The 20,265-nt window shown below is 35.6% G+C and overlaps 3 protein-coding genes across 6 annotated transcripts; 2 read left to right on the top strand and 1 right to left on the bottom strand.

Moving 5' to 3' along the window:
* Positions 1 to 1,917, top strand: LOC129799878 (puff-specific protein Bx42). Its single transcript, XM_055844161.1, has 2 exons — positions 1 to 319; positions 390 to 1,917. Exons 1-2 carry the CDS (start codon positions 94 to 96, stop codon positions 1,799 to 1,801), a joined length of 1,638 nt encoding a protein of 545 aa, XP_055700136.1. The 5' UTR covers positions 1 to 93; the 3' UTR covers positions 1,802 to 1,917.
* Positions 1,918 to 5,931: 4,014 nt separating this feature from the next.
* Positions 5,932 to 7,579, bottom strand: LOC129799880 (phenylalanine--tRNA ligase alpha subunit). Its single transcript, XM_055844165.1, has one exon. It carries the CDS (start codon positions 7,469 to 7,471, stop codon positions 5,984 to 5,986), a length of 1,488 nt encoding a protein of 495 aa, XP_055700140.1. The 5' UTR covers positions 7,472 to 7,579; the 3' UTR covers positions 5,932 to 5,983.
* Positions 7,580 to 11,518: 3,939 nt separating this feature from the next.
* LOC129799887 (phosphopantothenate--cysteine ligase) lies at positions 11,519 to 16,171 on the top strand. 4 transcript variants are annotated; one of them, XM_055844171.1, is made up of 4 exons: positions 11,519 to 11,580; positions 11,663 to 11,800; positions 11,920 to 12,148; positions 13,183 to 16,171. In XM_055844171.1, exons 2-4 carry the CDS (start codon positions 11,669 to 11,671, stop codon positions 13,764 to 13,766), a joined length of 945 nt encoding a protein of 314 aa, XP_055700146.1. In that variant the 5' UTR covers positions 11,519 to 11,580; positions 11,663 to 11,668; the 3' UTR covers positions 13,767 to 16,171. The 4 variants fall into 4 exon arrangements, with proteins under 4 accessions (XP_055700146.1, XP_055700147.1, XP_055700150.1 ...); XM_055844172.1 differs by having other exon boundaries at positions 11,551 to 11,589; XM_055844175.1 differs by lacking the exon at positions 11,519 to 11,580 and having other exon boundaries at positions 11,596 to 11,800; positions 13,183 to 13,805; positions 16,076 to 16,171.
* The last annotated feature ends 4,094 nt before the right edge of the window (positions 16,172 to 20,265 follow it).

The following is a 20,265-nucleotide window of genomic DNA, read 5'->3' as shown; positions in this document are numbered from 1 at the left end:
AAGCCTTAGGAAACAGTTCAACGGTTTGAGAAGTTTTGACGTCTTTTTGCTTTGCACGATTCCCAAAGTTTTCCCCATTTTCCTGGCTCAACCATGTCTCTCTCGAGCATTTTGCCAGCACCAATCAACAGTGCTTGGGACCGAGATGAGGAAAACCATCAATCGCTGGCCAAGGGAGTACCCTCAATCGGTGCCCTTGTCAGTGCAAAAATTGCTGCTCCGCCCTACGGACAGCGTCGAGGCTGGGTACCCCGGACAGAAGCTGACTTTGGCGATGGAGGGGCTTTTCCGGAAATTGCCGTGGCTCAGTATCCATTGGGTGAGTTGCTTTTAAAAAAAATCTGGGAAAGGGGCAAAAGTTTTACATTTGGAATGATTGGATTTTGCAGGAATGGGAGCTCCGGAGAATGCCAATAAAAAGTCCAATGCCCTGGCCATTCAATTGGACGAGACGGGAAAGATTAAATATGATGCTATTGCACGGCAGGGGCATTCAAAGGACAAGATTGTCTATTCGAATCTGAGTCAATTGCTTCCGGCTGAAGTTCTGGCTGAAGATGCTGAGATTCTGCAGAAGCCGGATGAAGAGACATTGGCTGATACGACAGAAGCCACACGGAAGGCCCTGGAAAAGCTGACAAATGCCAAAATTGCCGCTGCAATGCCCGTGCGACATGCTGAGAAGGCAGCTCCTGCTCAGTACATCAGGTACACTCCGTCCCAGCAGGGAGATGCATTTAATTCTGGTGCCAAGCAACGTGTCATCCGGATGGTGGAAGCTCAAGTGGATCCCATGGAACCGCCAAAATTCCGCATTAATAAGAAAATTCCCCGAGGACCTCCATCCCCGCCGGCTCCAGTTTTGCATTCGCCCTCCCGGAAGGTCACCGTGAAGGAGCAGAAGGAATGGAAAGTGCCTCCGTGCATCTCAAACTGGAAGAATTCCAAGGGTTACACAATCCCTCTGGACAAACGCCTGGCGGCTGACGGACGTGGACTCCAGCAGGTTCACATCAATGAGAAATTCGCCAAGATGGCTGAGGCTCTGTACATAGCTGACCGGAAGGCACGAGAAGCCGTAGAGGCCAGAGCGCAGCTGGAGAAGAAACTGGCTCAGAAGGAGAAGGAAAAGAAGGAGGATATGCTGAGACAAATGGCACAGAGAGCAAGAGATGAACGAGCCGGAATACGACTTCCCGGCGGCGGAGAATCCTCGGATCTGGCCAATCCGGAAACCCGGGAACGCGATGAACTCCGTGCTGAGCGTCACCGGGAACGTGCCAGGGAGAGAAATATTGCCAGAGCAGCTCCGGACAAACGTTCAAAGCTCCAAAGGGAGCGCGAGAGGGACATTTCTGAACAGATTGCCCTGGGAATGCCAGCAAAGACCCATACCGGAGGCGAAACCCAATTCGATCAGCGTCTCTTCAACACGACCAAAGGCATGGATTCCGGATACGGTGACGATGAAGCCTACACTGTCTACGATAAACCCTGGAGGGAGTCCGGAGGCTTGGGAGCTCATCTCTATCGTCCAAGCAAATCAATCGATCAGGATGCCTACGGAGCTGACCTGGAGCGCATTGTCAACACGAGTCGCTTTGTGCCGGACAAGGAATTCAGCGGAACGGACAGATCAACTCAGAATGCCCGACAAGGACCGGTGCAGTTCGAGAAGGAGGAGGATCCATTTGGTCTGGATCAATTCTTGACCATGGCCAAGAAGGCTCCCAAACGCGGACAATCTTCCACGGAGCACAGCAAGGACAAGGATCGCGACAAGAAGCGGCGCCGTGAGTAAAAAAAACAGTACAGTTACTGCATAAAAATACCCACGCACTTCTTATATTCGGATTTTTTTGTCAATAAATTAAAAATTTTACTGAGGAAATCAATAAAAAAAAATTAGTAAATTGAGATTTGTGTTTTTTTTTTACCAAAAATTGAAAATTTCAAGGCGTGATGCATATGCTTCATGCAAATTGATCGAGCAAAAATACACCTAGCGGCGTTGGAAAGAACTATAACCATCCTGATAAACTTGAAGACATTTGCCTTCTTTGAGACCAAGATAAATTCAACCAGAAGAAAATTTTGTCCTGTAATGCATTTAAGGTCAGTGTGCCAAATTCTGGCCAGCTTGCAATTCCGGCCACCTTTTTTGTTCCTAATTTCCATGATTTCAAGTTTTTACTTACTCTAAAGATTATACAATGCAAAAGAATAGCATAAAATGTAGTTTCGACAAACGAGATCACGCGAAAAAAACATTAGAAGAATTCCCGAAGGGCAAGGAACTATGAAAATGATGGTTGGGCGAAATAGGGCACCAAAGCTATGTCTACATTTTTATTCATTAGGCGTGATTCCTTTTAAAATGTATCAAGTATGATTTTAGAGTAAATAAAGACGATAAATTGTCTACAAGGTTCCAAGCAACACGCTTTAAGAAAAAGGAATAAAAAAAACCAATTTGTATTAAAAATATTACATTTCAAACTTGAGACTTTACCACTTGCACGCAACTAGGGTAAGTGTGCCAAATTCCGGCCAGCTTGCAATTCCGGCCACATTTTTTGTTCCTCGAATTTCCATGAATTTTTAGTTTTTACATACTCTAGAGATTAAACAATGCAAAATAATAATAATAAATATCGCTTCGACGAGCAAGATGATCTGAAAAGGCATTGGAAGAATTCCGGAAGGGCAAGGAACTGTGAGAATGAAAGTGGCCGAAATAGGGCACCAGAGCTATGTCTACATTTTTACTCATTTTAAAATGTATTAAGAATGATTTTAAAGTAATTAAAGACGATAAACTGTCTACAAGGATCTAAGCAACACTTCTTAAGTAGAAGGAATGAAAAAATCAATTTCTATTAAAGATATTACATTTCAAACTTGAGACTTTGGCGCTTGCATGCAACTATGCCGAAATTTGGCACACTTACCCTATGCCGAAATTTGGCACACTTACCCTAGTTGCAATATAGTAAACAATAATTTGCAATATGAAGAAAATAAAGCAGCATAAGTTTTTCATTATTATTTCACTTTACTCACGAGGAAAATGCTAAAAATATTTCTGTCGGAATAAAATCATGGCTAGAGATAAGGTGGTGGCATTACTTATGACCAGTCTATACTTGTGGCCTCTTCGCAAAAATCTTCAATTTTTTCTCACAAAATGATTTTAAATAACCATAAAATTACCAAGATTTGATGTGCTATCATTAAATGAAAATTTTAAATTGATTTACTTTAATATTTCGGTATAATAAGAAACAATTTAAGGAAAATATTTTACTGATGCGGATTACGATTAAAAATACGTCAAATCGTTAAGAAATTTACTAACGATCTTAAAAATTTTAACAACTAAATATTGTATCTTCAATCGCAAATATTTAGTACTATTTTTCAAAACTTCTTTCCTTAATAACTATATGTTCTTTTACTATTAAATTTTGATAAATTTTTAAACAACAAATATAAAATTAAAATGAGGCCATAAGTTATGACTAAATTGATAGGATTACGGACTTGTGGCCACGGTATTTGACGCCCTCACACCATATGTGACACTATTTGATTTGAAGAGTTGTCAATTGTATTGTTTTTATTCAATAGTTCGGTGTTTTCTGGCAAACATTTAATGAAATTTAAGGTAAGTAATGAAATTGTAATAAAATTGTTTATAAATAAATGTGGTGTAAAATCTGATTTCAAGATTCCTCGAGAGTTGCAGATTTATCTCATGAATTTATATTTTGTTACAGATAACCTAACTTTTCTTTTTCACTCTTTTAGGACAATGATACCAGTAAAAAAATATAAAAAACTAAAAAGAGCCTCAATATTCATCTCACAGACATTAAGAGGCATTGATAATGTAATGGCCGCGACAAGTATTTCAGGTGTATCACATTCCTCTCACAACAACTCTCCTTAATAAAATCTCCGGGACGGATCCGGAAGAAATATCAGACCACGAAGGCTTTCGCAATGTCCTTACAAAAGGAGACAGAGGGAATTTTGAGGTGGGTTTTTCATGCAGTCAAATATGCATTTTTCATTATGAAAAACGGATTGCGGGTCTCAGTGAATAAAAGGATGAGAAGAAAGTAATAGTGCAATGCTACAGTCATGAATAAAAACTATAAAAACTTAAGAAAACAATAATAAAAATTTATGAAATTACCTGAAATCTTTTTGTTTTCTTTTGCATTTAAAATATTTTATTTCTAAGTTTATTTTGCATAATTTTGCATTGTGACCACAAGTCATTCCACGAGCGGCCATAAGTTCGTAAAAGTGGCCACAAGTTATGAATTTTACATTTTTGGAAAAATCATACTTTTTCTGAGGTTTAAGGGAATTTCCTAATACATTCACAATGATATATCGAAAGGAGGCACTTTAACTCTTTCGTCTCTTTTGGGACTGTAGTACCCAAAGAAGCATATGCATCTTCTATCAAAAACAATGTTTTTTAATTATTCAGAACTGATAAAAATCCGATTCTTGTGGATGATTACAAACTATAAGGATGTCCAAATGTAAGATATTTTTTGTAGGACCCCAATTAATTCCTGAGCTTAGATATTTTTGATTAAAAATTGTGAAATTGGCTTGCAGGATATGCTGCGGTCCGGAAAGAGTTAAATCAGCATTTGTCGTAAATTCATTTTTGCGATTTTGGGATATATACATATTTAGAATCAGCGTAATTTTGTTTATTAAACTCACTTGAAAAAAAGAAACTTTTATAGGCCCATTAAAAATTATTTTAAACAAAAATTATCGTAAGTGCCCTTAATTAAGAAAAATTTATCAAAATTTGTCGTAACTTCCATTTTTGGGGAAGTTACGACAAGTTTCCATACAAAATTTTCAATAATCAGCATTTGCCGTAACTTCTTTTGCTCGTTTGTGTGACTCGTAATTTGCAGCAAAATTGCAATATTTCTCAATAAAACGTTTATAAACTCTTCCAAATATCGAAAGACAGTGCGAATAGTGTAACATGAAATCATTTTAATTCAATATTTGCGAGAAAAAAGTGAGGAAAAATCCCTACCCATCTGTCATTAATTCAAAACAAAACAAGCGACGTGGCGCACAAAATTTATTCAATAAAATTTATGAAATAAAAACTTTTAGGGACAAGGATAACAGTATTATTGACTAATATAGTCAAATAAAGGCGCTTATTATTACTAGAATAATTCAAACTGATATAATGCATTTTAGAAAATTGTCGTAACTTCCAGAATCTCCATACATTGGAAGTTACGGCTTTATAACTCTTTCGTCTCTTTTGGGACTGTAGTACCCAAAGAAGCATATGCATTTTCTATGAAAAACAATGTTTTTTAATTATTCAGAACTGATATAAATCCGATTCTTGTGGATGATTACAAACTATACGGATGTCCAAATGTAAGATATTTTTTGTAGGACCTCAATTAATTCCTGAGCTTAGATATTTTTGATTAAAAATTGTGAAATTGGCTTGCAGCATATGCTGCGGTCCGGAAAGAGATAAACGATGCAAGTTACGATAAAATATTACTGTGTTTCTTCTAACATATTTCTCAATATCTCAGCTTTTAAATCATTTTATAAAGTTTTTCTCGAGCTAACTTACAGTTTATTAGTGCCACTTTTATTATTTTGATTCAAAAGTATCGCATTCGGGGCTCATTTTTAAGAAAAATAACATTGAACTGAAAATTTCGTCTCCTGAAAAGTTGTCAAAAGGAAGTTACGACAAATGCTGATTTAACTGACGATTTATTCCGGAAAGTACAGTTTTGTAAGTTACCAGTATTTTAGTATTTTAACACAAGAAGCATATGCATCATGAAAAAATTCCAAATGTAGCTGAAGTACCTTTCACGATCAATCAAGATAAATAAAATAACTCAATTAAAGCAATAAATGTATTTATTTGAGCCTCAATCTTCTCAAATAGAAATCTCTACTTGTCCAGGCGACACAGTGAATTCTCCTGAACCATTTTGAGATCGACTTTGGGTCCAACGAGATCCCGAATATTGTTAATTCCGTACTTGACCATCGTTGGCCTCTCCAGTGACAATCCCCAAGCGATCACATTCACTTCCGGCGGAATATTCATTGGCAGCAACATTTCCGGCCGGAAAATGCCCGAATTCCCAATTTCTATCCATTTATTGAGTCCCGGATGGAAGCAGAAGATCTCCATGGAGGGTTCCGTGTAAGGATTGTACGCTGGCTTGAAATCCAACTGAGTGATTCCGAGTTTGCTGAAGAAAGCATACAGGGTGCCAATGAGATCGCCAAGGGTCAATCCAACATCGGCAATGACTCCTTCAACCTGGTGGAATTCCGCCAGGTGAGTGGCATCCAGAGTCTCATTCCTGAACACTCGATCAATGCTGAAGTACTTTGCCGGCCTGAAGCCTCCCGGCTGATTGGCCAATTTGTACAGCATTCTGGCACTTACGGCTGTTGTATGGGTCCTCAGGATGTTCTTCTGAGCCTCCTCCAGTTTCCAGTCATATCCATATCCTTGAGATCCATAATCTCCCTGAGAATGAACCTTCTTCACCCTCTCCAGATATACCATTGGGAATTTTGAGCTCTTTGCCGGATGAGTCAGGAAGAAGGTGTCATGAGCATCCCTGGCCGGATGCTGCTGCGGCTGGAAAAGTGCATCGAAATTCCAGAAAGATGACTCAACATAGTTATTTGTGGGCATCTCTGAGAATCCCATTTCCAGGAAAATCTGCCTGAATTCACTGCGAACCTTGAGCAGAGGATGCAAATGCCCTCGTTCAACTGGAGCTCCCAGTGCATCAAAATTGTACGCCTTGAATTTCAGATTCTTCCACAATCCACTGGCCAGCATTTCCACAGTCAAATCTGTCTCCAATTTGGTCAGAGACGTCGTAAATTCCTCCCCTTTGGACAAGATGAAACTCTTTGTCACATTCTCCTGCAAGAGTTTTCTCTTCTTGTAGTCCATCTTGACATTCTCCGGAATCTCCTGCCCTCCACCATCCCGGATCTCCATCAAATGCCTCTGAACAACATCCTCAATCTCTTCCACTTTGCGCTTCACCAGAGCAGCCCCTCCACTCTTGTCCACAACAATCCATCCATGAGACATTGCCTTACTGAAGCCAATCTTTGCATTCGGCGAACTCTTCATCAAATCCGCCTGGGATATCCCATCACTCGGCACAGAATTGTACACAACAGCCTCATGACTTCCATGCTCCACCACGGATCTTCCCTCATCCGTGAGTACCCACGTTTTTCGTGACGTTGGCAAGGAGCTAATCACATTTCCAGTTGCCTCAATACTCTTCAAGGCACCAACAATTTTCTGATGGTCCTCTTGGAACACTGGCACCAGATCCAACGTATCCACTTGATCATGGCTCTCAAGATACTTCAATAGTTGGTCAGTTAATTCCTGCATTTCGTTGCACCACTTAACTAATAACAATAAATTAATAATTTGAATATTATGCAGCCCCGAAGCAACGTGTCGCCGCGGCGGATGAGATGTCAAGTGAACGTCATGGAAAATTGCTAAGGTTAAGCCCAGGGAACTAATGGAAACTGTGATTCATTCGCTGGGACCCAAGGAGAACAATCTCAATATTTTTCATTAAAAAATTTGATATTAGAACTAAGATCGAGGAGGGTTTTCACGCTTCGGACATACTTTGGCTTCGAACACTTCATGTTTTTCCTATATTCCTTTAACTTTTTCCGGACCGCAGCATAATGCTGCAAGCCAATTTCACATTTTTTTGTTCAAAAATATCTAAGCTCAGGAATTAATTGAGGTCCTACAAAAAATATCTTACATTTGGACATCCTTGTAGTTTGTAATCATCCACAAGAATCGGATTTTTATCAATTCTGAATAATTAAAAAACATTGTTTTTCACAGAACATTCATATGCTGCTTTGGGTACTCAGAGTCCCAAAAGAGACAAAAGAGTTAATGCAGGTCTGAGCTATAAAAGCTGAAGTGAATTTGTTGGTGCCTGTTGGTATTCTTCAAAATGCCGCGAAAATTCACGTAGAGAAAATGAGAGGTTTTTTAATGTTAAAATTGTTTAATTCGTTAGAGTTAAGTCATTTTCACAAGAAAATCCTTTTAATAATTTAGTATTTAGTTGAATAAAGTTATTTAAGTTAATTGTGAATAATTGTCGATATTACAACAAAAACATTGGGATGAAATTTTGAGCTGGAAGACTTTTGAGCTGTCCCAAAATTCAGGATAAGTTTGAGAAAAACCCTTTTGTACAACACTATTTTGGTTAAAAAGGAATGCAAAAGTACATATTACAAGAAGGGACACGACCTGCTAATAAGGATAAAATAGGGAATAAAATATTTTGTCGAATTTTAGAGATTTTTTTGCAACCGCAGCGCCGCCAGACTTTTGTCAAGTGAGTTATTTGTATCTCTATCTCTCTCTCGAGTTGAATTGCGCGCGATTTAGGAAGCTTGTCATTTGAAATGATATTTTCTTTAAACTTCTTCATATTTCCGCAAGATTCAAGTAAAAGGATGTTTAGTGAATAGCTATCCGTCTTCCGACAAAGATATCAAGAAGACAATTTCTTTTTCTATGAGTTTTTCTTTCTATTATGTCTTTTTGGCGCAAAAATATTCATCATGGCTCCGTGAATAAGCGGAATTAGTGTAACCAGCACGTCAATCTGCAATTTCCATTAGAACTATCAACACAAAATTACCGATACTACACGACTTTTAATAAGCACAGGTTTGCTTTAATGAATCTGACCCTAAGTGCTACATTTCGTAAAAAATGTAGGTTAGATTCATTAAAAAACATGAGAAAAATAAGAAATGTTCGAAGCCAGAGTATGTGCGAAGCTTGCTACTATGCTCAGATTGGAACAGAGGGAAACAAAAGCAGAAAAATATGAAAATTCAAAATTAGATTCTGCTCAAAATGACCCAATCGCACCCTTAAGCCTGATTGTCTTACTTGGCGAAGAGCTTGGAATAAAGTGAATATTGTAATACTATTTTTTTTTAAATAATTTTAAAAGCAAAAATAACAATAGGGGAGACTGGGGCAAAAAGTTACAAATTGAAAATTTGAAAATTCAAGATTTTCCAAGATAAATAAGATAGCGGCTTAAAATTTTTTCCATAGATGGCCTCAATAGACCTTCTTCAAAGTCGTAAATTTCATAGAATTCGAACAAGGAATTTAGAATATAAAAAATATTGAAATTTTTAGCACTATTTTTGAAATATTTTGTTCACAGCAGATGTAAATTTTTACCAATTTGTTTTCCAAAATTATTGCATTGGTGAATACTTCCTATATGATTTGGATTCTTTGAATACGAAGCCACTATCTATTTTAGAATGTTACAAAGATTCTTTCTCCAGAAATCCTTTTATTAAGAATGACCACTTGGGGTAAAAAGTAACAAAAGGTATGGAGCAAAAAAGTATCAAAGACCGAAGCAATTTCTGATGTTTCACGGCGAGAACAAACGTCATTTCCTTGTTTCACCGCTTTTTGTTTGCATTGATCAAACGATTTGCAGTCTCGTGTGTGTGTGTTTTTTTTTCTAAAATAGCTTGAAAAGCGTTTTTCTCGTTCAGATAGAGAAAACCGAGAAAACTGTGTTTTAAAAGAGTATAGAGGAATAAATTTCCTATGAAAATATGTCATCTAATAAAACGTATCAAAATGTGATAATACCCAATGTCTGGTACTATTTGCCCCAGCATTTTTGAGTATGGTCACAAAATTACGTTTTAGAAAACGGCTCGATAAATGTATTTCCTTACAAAATAGAGGAAAATGACTTTGACAAAGTTCTAGAGCGGAAAATTTTCTATAAAACTGCGCTAATTAGAAATTTCTGGGGCGCTGGGGTAGCCTGTAAAAAAAATAAAATATACGTTTTGTGACTTTTTGCCCCAGTTTCCCCTAATGCGGCACAGCATCAGATTTCAATTCAAACACATTAAAAAAAGAAAATTTTTGGTGACCTTAAGAGATTCGAACCTGAGACACTTGAATAATAGAGCGTATACTCAGAATAAAAAAGGAATAATTCGCAGTAGGCAAAGTCATCAAATATTGGAATAAAAATCCATCATTTTAATCAATTTATTTTTAGTGTCCAATTTTACACTCAAAGTGTCCAAATTTAGAAACTGTCCAAAAATATGAGCTCTTTTCTTATTAGTTCAAAAGAAGAGATTAGATTTCCTAGATAACCATCGTACACTTTATGAAACTTTGTGAAATAATGAAAAGAACTTAGTAAAATTGTATGCCTTGTTGGTGAACACGATAAACAACATTTAGCTAAGACACAAACCAGCTGGGTAATTCTGTAGCAGTATGGCAAAGTCATATGACAAATTTAAACGTTTTCATTGGGTAAATCCTTGAAAATTATTTATTCAAAAATGCGATCCATATCAATCACTGAGAGGTTCATAAAACTCTTTGCAATGGCTTTTAATATTTTCCTGCTTCGGAATTTCACCATAAAAATTTGTCATATGACATTATCAGACTGCTACAGAATTCCCTTGCCCTTACAGATTGCAGTAAAAACACAAAAAATCGTGATGCCAGGTCTCACCATTTTTACAAATTTGAGAAAATAGTGGAAAATAGTTGAGGTTTGAAGACGAAAATTTTTCTAAATCTGAATTGTAATGGCGCAGAAAATTCAATACAAAACTTTCTCACTAAAATTTTATAATTTTAAAATTTTGAACTACAGTAGACTGTCGCTTATCGATACGATCGATACACATCAAATCGTTTGAAATTCAACGACTTTTTTGTTTACGTAGGAAGTTTATGGAGTGAATCCTAACCTGACCAACTCGACATTCTTCCTGAATATGCATATTCTGCAAAAAACAGTAAGAAAAAAACACAGTAGATTGGGGTACAATTGCATTAGCACATCCTCCAAAAAATGAACAATTTATCAACAAAATTTTTAAAATTCAACTGTCGCACGGACTATTGTACGTTATCCAAACGAAAAGTCCACGGATAAGTGAAAGTCTACTGTTTCCAAAGTTCCACTACCAATTGTACTAAAAACAATGTGTAATCAATTGTGTAATGAATTTTTTGTGTAAATTCAATACCGCCTAGAAAAATCTAGAAATTAACACTTAATATTTTCCTTGATCTAGGTGCCTCTACCTCGCAATTCTACAACTTACAACCTACTGAAAATGAACGTTTAATTTTTTGGATTTAACACTGCAATGATAATAGTGTAAAAATTTTGTGTAAAAGCATTTTTTATGCTGTGTAAAATTAAAGAGATAGTTTAATCAAATTTTAAGTGAGTAATTGAGATATCCAAAGCATCAATAAGTAGCTTGTGCAGTTTTTTTTGTTAACCCATTAGAGAAAGCATATTATTGAGTCATCTTAAGATTATTGCCTTATTTGCTTTAGCTGTGACTTCCATAGCTAAACTCCAGCTACTTATTGCAGAAATATGGTACAGTTTTGACATTTGGGTGATTCATGCAGAAAAGGTAGGAAAAGTTCGTATCAAAAGTCCTTTTCTCAGTTTATTCGTTAATTTATTTTTTTTCTGTGTGTCTGGTGCAAAAAAAGGGGAGAATGACTTCGACACATTGGGAAGATTTCTATGCAAATCACCTACCACCCACCGATTTTGAAGACAATCGCTCACTTCTGAAGGAATTCTGTGAGCGGCACAATAAACTCAAGAATAACATCGTTCTAGTCACGGTAATGTTCCCATTCTCTCTCTCTGGCCTAAAACACATAAAATTTTACCTCTCTGGAAGTAGGTTATGTGAATGAATTATTGATTTCTCTGTACAATTTTTGCCATTATTCAATTTTAGTCGGGAGGAACAACTGTACCACTAGAGCACAATACTGTAAGATTTGTGGATAACTTCAGTGCTGGCACAAGAGGATCAGCATCAGCTGAATATTTCCTCGATCATGGATATGCTGTGATCTTTATGCACCGAGTTAAATCCCTTGAGCCTTTCTCGAGGCACTTTACTGGTCAGCAGTTTCTAGATATGCTGGATTTGCATGAAAATGGACCAAGTACAACAATAACAGGTACGGAAAATATAGTCTAGCTCGCCTAGCCCTTTGAGGGTTCCGTTAGCAAATCTGGAGGTCAAACGGTTAGAGATAGCGACTTGAGGTCTTTTAACGATCCCCCTGTTCATTAAAAAAAACTTTCGCATTCCGATTACATTTTAGATATTGCTCATAGGCCGATCTTTTTCATATACGAAAATAACCTTGCTTTGCTCCTTCTAAAGGATTCTCAAAATCGAAAGAAAAAATACTCTGGAGAACGTATTTTTCAACCGAATGGGATAAAAATGGATTCATTTGAAAGGTCTTCGATTTTCACACCAATTAAAACATTTTTCAAATAGTTGTGATTTAGCAATGAGCTTAGAATTACCTTTTATCTGAAATTTGATAGATCGCGATGCTATAGACAATGACAAAGTGGAAAAGTTCTGAAAACTTGAACTCATCGATCATAATTCATTTTCTACTACTTTCTTCATCGAACTCAATAAGGCTTTGAATAGTGTATGACCAAAATATGACTACAATATGACCAATATATTAGATTAGTTTTGAGTTTATTCTAAATTGATCATTTTCTAGTCACATTTTAGTAATAATTATTCGGTTTTGTTATATAGTAGATACAAAATAGTTTAAAAATATATAAGTAATATATGACTAGTTTATGACATATATATTACCTTTAAATGACCATTGGGTCATCTGTAACCCAAAAACAAAAGCAATTTTTATGACGACAGGGTTATTTTGTCTTCTATTGTCAGAAAATTTGATTTTTTGAGTAATCAGTAACCCACTGGTCCTTAAAGGGTTGGTGTCACATATTAGTCATAGAATGGCCATTTTTTAGTCATACACTGTTCCTAATCTAGTCATATACTTGTCATAAATCGGTAAAATGTATCAGTCATGTACTGGTCATACTCTAGTCGTATTTTAGTAATAATCCAGTCAGAAATTAGTAAAATCTTTATAGCTCGCGCGTTCCAGATACTTTTCCATTTTTTTTTTTAAATAAAAAATGTCTTTGTGGATATTTGCAGTTAAGCCTGATTCAGTAGATGTACTTGCCCCAATTTTGGCCAAATACAAGTCAGCCCAGGATAGTCGGCGCATCCTATACGTGAGCTTTACCACCGTAGTGGACTACATGTGGCTCCTGCGAGCTGCATGTGAAAATCTAGCTGCCTTTGAGCAACGAGCCCTCTTCTACCTGGCCGCTGCTGTCTCAGACTTTTATGTACCTTCAGACATGATGCCAACCCACAAGATGACCTCAGGAGAGGCCCCAACGATCTCCCTGCAGCTAGTACCAAAAATGCTTGCACCACTGGTGAGTCTATGGGTACCCCATGCCTTTGTCGTATCATTCAAATTGGAAACGGACGAGAACCTCCTGATAGCCAAATCTCGCGAGAGTCTCACCAAGTACAAACACAGACTTGTCATTGCAAACATTCTACAAACTCGCAAACACAGGGTGGTCTTTGTGACCCCAGAGACATCTTACGAGGTGCATCTGACACGTGAACAAGCTCTGTCTGGCTTGGAAATAGAAGAACCCATTGTGGCAGATATTGTGTGCAAACATGAGGAATATATTGAACAGCAAGTATCAAATCAATGACCAACACGTCAACGAAAACATATCTCCAGTGATTGTTCGGTAGCAATGCCGCATTTTTGTCACATTGTTAATTCCGGTGTTCCCCGCAGGCACTAAAGGGTTAACATGTTTTTTTTCAGTGAAGGATTTGAGGGGCAAATACTTAAAACAGACAAAAGAAAATGTAGAAAACCAATAAGTTTTTGTGGTGCTAGGATTTTTTAAAAAGAAATTTTTAGTTGCTTTTGTAATCAAAAATATAAACCAGCAGCTGGTTGTTCTTGTTGGCATACCTTCAGATGAGTGTAATTTTTTTCTAATCCCCAACAATTTTAGAAAATGGATAATTTTAGGCCACGCCCCCTTCAGAAATTTAAGCCAATTAAAATTGGTACGTTTGGCATTTTTTAAAGTAATAATGAAACACTGAAATACCACCGAAGCGAATCAGAATGATCCGTAAAGTTCCCGCTCATTGAGAAAATAGGCCACGCCCCTACTAGGACTTGTGAGAAAAACATGGACAAACTTAATTGAATTTTATCGTATACTTGAATTTTACAACGTTTACAAGAATTCAAATAATTTTAGCAGTACAGTTTAAAAAAAATGGACTTTGAGTAGGAACATGCAATCAAGTAGGCGGGGCTTCAGAAGAGGCGTGGCATAAACTTTTTTTTTTAATTTTCCCCGTATCTTTCACCACGAAAGTTTCTTGTGACTTTTTAGATGTTATTCCTCCTAATCACGCCTATTGTAATCCTACGATTTTCTCAAAGTACTCAGACCGAGCTGAAATTCACAAGGTATATGTTTTGAACATCCCTGATGCCGAAAATGAGAAGCCAGCAATTTCAGGTCCGGTTGGCCGTCCGGCAGTCCGTAGTGCACGAAATTTTTCGCGAATTTTCGGGGAACGCAAATTTTTAAGCGGATTTTCGGGTGTCGAGAATTTTTACGCGAATTTTTGCGGATTTTCGCGGGTCGCGATTTTTTCGCGAATTTGTTGTCGATTTTCGCAGGTCGCGCATTCATTCCTTCGCGAATTTTCGTTTGGCACGAATTTTGACGCAAATTTCCGCGGGGCGTGAATTTTTTCGCGGATTCTCGCGGGGCGCAAATTTGTACGCGGATTACCAATGGATACGAATTTTTACGCGGATTTCCATGGGGCGCCAATTTTTTCGCGAGCCTGAATAATTTTGCGAATTTTCGGGGGACAAATTTTTAAGCGGATTTTCGGATGGCGAGAATTTTTACGCGGATTTTCGCGGGTGGTGAATTTTTCGCGGATTTTCGCGGGGCACACATTTTTTTCGCGGAGTTCCACAAGACGCGAATATTTTCGCGGATTTTCGCGGCATGCAAATTTTGCGCGGATTTCAGCGGGGCATGAATTTTTTCGCGGATTTTCACGGGATACGATTTTTTCGCGGATTTTTACAGGATGCGATTTTTTTCGCGGATTTCCGCGGTGCGCGAATGTTTACGCGGCTTTCCGCAAGTCGCAATATTTTCATGGATTTTCACGGGACGCGAATTTTTTCGCGGGGCGTGAATTTTCACGCGGATTTTCGCGGACCGAGGAATTTTTCACGGATTTTGTCGGATTTTCCGAGAAAAGCGAGTTTAAAGTTTGTCAGATACTTATTTACATTTCTCATCCAAATTTATTTATTTTCAAGTAAAATTTTCCACATCTTAAGCCTAAATTTCTTCATTAACAAGTGTTTTTCCTGAGCCTAAAGGAGACTCTAATGTGATGTAAAGTTTGAGGCTCCTATCTCTAATAGTTTCCGAGAAAAACGACTTTATAGATTTTCAGACCCTTTTATGCATTTCTCATCCAATTTTCCTCATTAATAACGATAATAAGTTACATGCAGTTTGTTAATTATTAAACGAAATTTGTATTATTTATGTAAAAATATCGTTCGAGTTTGCCACAATCCAAATTTGCAATGAAGGAATCGCACCTCTATAAGCAGATCTAAGCTTATCACTGGCTTTACGTCTATTAGATATAAAATGAATTTAAGTTATAGTAACCAAATTTGAAAAGGCGTGGCCTAATTATATACGGACGAGGCAGCTATAGCTCCTCCCACAGTCGAGTTGGCATGCATATCTTTCACCAGAGTGCCACATTATCCTTTTTTTTAAGCACTAATATGCAAAAAAGCTTACACCTTCAAATTACAGTAATCCTGAAAGACGCGTGGCCTAAAGTTTGAGTTGGAACTTATTCAGAAAGCCCACAAAAAATCTGTAAAATAGGCGGTTGAAAAAGAATCTACATTCATCTGAAGGGATTCCTTCTTGTGTTTTAGGGATTCCAGAACTGATAGAGTTGTTGATTTGTTAATCAAACTTATGACGAAACCTATCCTATTTTTTGTAAGAAATAAAAACTTTTGTAAAAGGTTTTTCAAGACTTTTTGAGACATGAAAAATAATTCCAACGTATATATTTCTCAAATAGATTTAAAAAAAAAGTATTTCTGAGACCAAGATTTGAGATTATAGGAAAACTTTAAAAAACAAAAATTGTGCATACACCAAATATTTCGATCTCAATCTTAGTCTCGGAATTAAGACATACTTGGTAAATAATCTTATGAAGATTAGTTCTGACATAGCCGAAATAGAAAATTCCGTGCCTGTAACACTTTTAGTGAAAAGGAACAAAACATGATCTACCGAAGAAATAGACATTTAAAAAAAAGAAAAAGAAATCCCAACATATTTTAATTACTAATGTGTATTTAAGAACAGACTGTATATTTGAGATAAAAACGATTTGTAAATGGACATAGTGTATTAATGTCTCTCTTCCATCAAATTCAGAAAAGAAGACAAAAAAAATATTTCAAGTAGAACTTGTACTTTTGGAATTAGTACATTAAAAAGAAAAAGATTATTGACATTGTATTTAAAAGAAAAAAATGTAATAGACTGCTCACAATTGAATTTTCTTATATTATAAATCAATTGTGAATAGGTCATAAGATTCTCCAAAACATAGACAGAGAATAGAGTCTTATAAACAGCAATATAACCAATAACTTTTTACGCAAGTGCGAAAAATTGAACAAGAAAATCAACTGAGTTGAGGAGAGAAAAGTGCTCAGAAAAATTTCAGAATTTATTATTGTAAAGATGTGTTTACATGTTCGTATGGCTTTTAAAATGTCAAAAGAATAAAATAATGTGATAGATGGATTGATGTTGGCATTGCAGATAAGTTGGTTGGACCAAATTGTTAACCAGTAAACTAGTAAAATTACTACAGAAGACATTGGGTAGAATAAGTCTAAATTGATATACAGTTTTTGTCGGTAGGAATTCGTGGGGGACTTGTAGGTAAAATATTAACAGGGTTGTACTTGGGGGTTGGTAGAGATTTTCTTGTAATGGCTTTTTTGATTAACGTGCTAAATAAAAATTTTATGGTGGAAAAATATTAGTATAAAATTCCTTCAAGAAAAAAAAAAATGAAGAAATCCAATACCTTTCAAAAAAATTAAATCTTGTCCACATCGGTTCAAAAATACACCCACTAGAGTGATTTAACTAATCGTTAAACTTTTCGAAATGGCACATTTTTTATGATACAGAAAATTCAGAATTTTGAGAAATTTGAGTATTTCAAATTTTTCAAATAATTACCTTTGGTATGGCCTATGGCCCTGATTTTGAAAGTTACTGCGATCTGAAGTTAGTAGCAGTTCAACTGACTATCCCTATAGGAAAGAAAACTTCGCCTGGACATCTTCCAAAACAGATGGAAAAAGATATGGCAAGGCGTCCCAGCTTTGCAGAGTGCTCCAACTCACTCTGCTCGATAATATTGACTTATAATGGAGACGGGTCCTTGAAGATCGGAAGTTATATCTCTTACCGTTTGACCTCTAGCCGCGTCACAAGATTTCAAACAAATTCAAAATATTTGCGAAATTCTTTGAGAAAGATACATCAATTACGGGTACTATACCGACTCATGACCGATTAAGTCCGATACATCCACGTTAGAAATTTAAAGATCTTTAAAAAAATCCAAATTTAAGCAAATCGGCTGAAAAATAGGCCCTCCAAAGTTTTTAAACTTTTATATTCGAAAATTCGATATCGAAATGGTTCTCGAACATAGGTATCCAAGAACGAAATATTCATCTTGACTACCTCTAAAAGATATCCAAAAATGAAAAAAAAATCATAGGGGACGTTTTCGAAAAAAAAACAAAAAACATAGTTATATAAATAGCATAACCTAAAAAAGCATCGGATAACAGTATCTTAATTAATTTCTATTGTTAAATGTTTTTTTTGCGGATAAATTCTAACAATTTATATCCAAGTAAAATAATTTTGTTTACCCGGTTAACTCAATATGTGCTTATTAAGTACTTAAGGGGTTACGCGAGCCCGTGGGCCGAAAAAAAAACAATATTATTTTTCTATTTTTTTTAAATAATAAAATATTAAAATAATTCAAGGCTCTTAGGTGTATAAAAGTAGAATATTTACACTTTATTTTCTAAAATTTTCATTAAAAAAAACCTTAAGATTTCCGACATTGAGACCTGATTTTTAGGGACATTTTTGAAAAAAAAAAACTTACTTTGTCGTAAACAGGATTCTTCAGAGTAGATTCATCTGAAATGAAAAAAAATCCAGTTAACACATATAATTTAGACTAGTTTTTGAACTAAGAATCTTACAATTTCTTGATCACAAAAAATATTAAAAAATAAGTTTTTTCAAAAAGTTTTCCGAAAATCAAGTCGTAGTGGCTGAATATTTAAAAACTTCCAATGAAAATTTTAGAAAATATAGTTTCATTTTTTGGCTATTACTTGAAAAAAAAAATGAGGAAAGTTGCTGTTTTTTAGTCTTCTTGATTTACGTAACCCCTTAATAAGTTCAATGAGTAAATTTTATGGAGTTTTAGAACAACAAACTACTCAAAAAAATCATGCAAATGAAACAAACGTCAGCGTTTGAGGCGAGTGGCTTAGCCTTAATGCTAAGTACTTAATTAAGGCCTTCGTCAACATTTGTCAAAGCCTTCAATTAAAAACTTTGTTAAAAGACATGATAGATATCCGCAACTCAGTACTTAATGATTACTTGACAAAAATATACTTCATTCAAAACCTTTTCTAAGCTAATTTGTAAGTAATTTCTTCAAGAAACTATTTTTTTCATTTTCACTTTCTTTTTATTTTTTTAATTTATAATACAAATATATCTTTAAATAAGCATTAATAGATTGCACAGGCTTGTGCTAATGATTGTGGTTATGTGAAAATATAACCAAAACTCAGGAACATTCAACATTTTGACAGTTATTCTGGCCATCTTGCAAACGCTACACAGTGACAGGAAATTAAATTCCTTAGTTGAATTCTCAAATGATAATCGCAGTAATCACTCTAGAAGTAATATTTCTAAAAGATGGTTTTTTAAAGAAATTTCATCTATTAATGCACTGAGAGAAATCCGAAAAAGTTAAAATAACATTCCGGAAATGTTAATTTTACCCTGCATTATTGAACCGAAATCGGTGTAAATATTATGCTTTTTAGATGTATTATGGGTTAAAGTTACCCTTTTTCATGTTAATTTTACCCTTAAAAATGTGTAAAATTAACATTAAAAAATGTTGATATATTTTTACACCTAAAAAGTGTTAAAGTTACGAAGAAAAATAAGTTAATCGCACCCCATTTTTTTCTCAGTGTGTAGGCAAAAACGTCAATTTTTTATGAAAATTGTTTCTAGTAAGATAATCCTGTGCATGGGTGTGCAAAAACTGTTTGAAACCAAATAAACGTCATAATAAGTTTGTTCAAGTAACGTTTTGACAGTTGATGTACAATTTTCATTTGACGTTTGTTCGGTTTCAAACGGTTCTTGCACACTTCTGATCATGTGAAATAGAATTAATGTGATTATCATTCTACCATTTTCAATGATTATCGTTCCAAAAAGTTAAATTTTCAACGATTATCGTTTAAAATTTCAACTCTTCTTCTCATTTTATTCTATGTTATGGTACTTTGACTTTTGGAAGTTTACTACAATAACTATATTACACCCAATATACACGATAATCGTAGTAATTTGTTTCTTAGAGCACATTATTGTAAAATAATATATTTTTAACCAAAAATTTAGAAATGGACAATAAAAAATATTCTTTTAGGCTATGATTCTTCCAAAACAACTTAACCTTTTTGAGAATGCGTCAGATTTTTGGTTAGAAGTTTCATAAAAAATGAAGAATTTTTTGAAGGTTTATATTAATATATTTCCACCATTTTAGAAACGTATACTACTGGGCAGTGTTATGTTAGCGAACAATAAAGTTTAAAACTGAATAAAAATAGAGAACAATGGTTGAATAATTTTGCTTTTAGTTTTCAAAAGATTTAATGAGAAGTTCTTTGATGCGACATGAAGATGGCATGCTAAGCGTCTGTCAAAATTTTCAGGAACTATTTGAACGGATTGTCAA

Source organism: Phlebotomus papatasi, chromosome 1 (assembly GCF_024763615.1).
Source record: "Phlebotomus papatasi isolate M1 chromosome 1, Ppap_2.1, whole genome shotgun sequence".
In the NCBI taxonomy this organism is placed as follows: Eukaryota; Metazoa; Arthropoda; class Insecta; order Diptera; family Psychodidae; genus Phlebotomus; species Phlebotomus papatasi.
This window is presented reverse-complemented; position numbering and strand designations above follow the sequence as displayed.

Excerpts from the sequence above, each read along its gene's own strand:
- LOC129799878 (XM_055844161.1), top strand. The coding sequence starts at position 94 with ATGTCTCTCTCGAGCATTTTGCCAGCACCAATCAACAGTGCTTGGGAC. Across the intron at positions 320-389 it reads CGTGGCTCAGTATCCATTGG|GAATGGGAGCTCCGGAGAAT; the intron begins GTGAGTTGCTTT and ends TGGATTTTGCAG.
- LOC129799880 (XM_055844165.1), bottom strand. The coding sequence starts at position 7,471 with ATGCAGGAATTAACTGACCAACTATTGAAGTATCTTGAGAGCCATGAT.
- LOC129799887 (XM_055844171.1), top strand. The coding sequence starts at position 11,669 with ATGACTTCGACACATTGGGAAGATTTCTATGCAAATCACCTACCACCC. Across the intron at positions 11,801-11,919 it reads ATAACATCGTTCTAGTCACG|TCGGGAGGAACAACTGTACC; the intron begins GTAATGTTCCCA and ends ATTCAATTTTAG. Across the intron at positions 12,149-13,182 it reads ACCAAGTACAACAATAACAG|TTAAGCCTGATTCAGTAGAT; the intron begins GTACGGAAAATA and ends GGATATTTGCAG.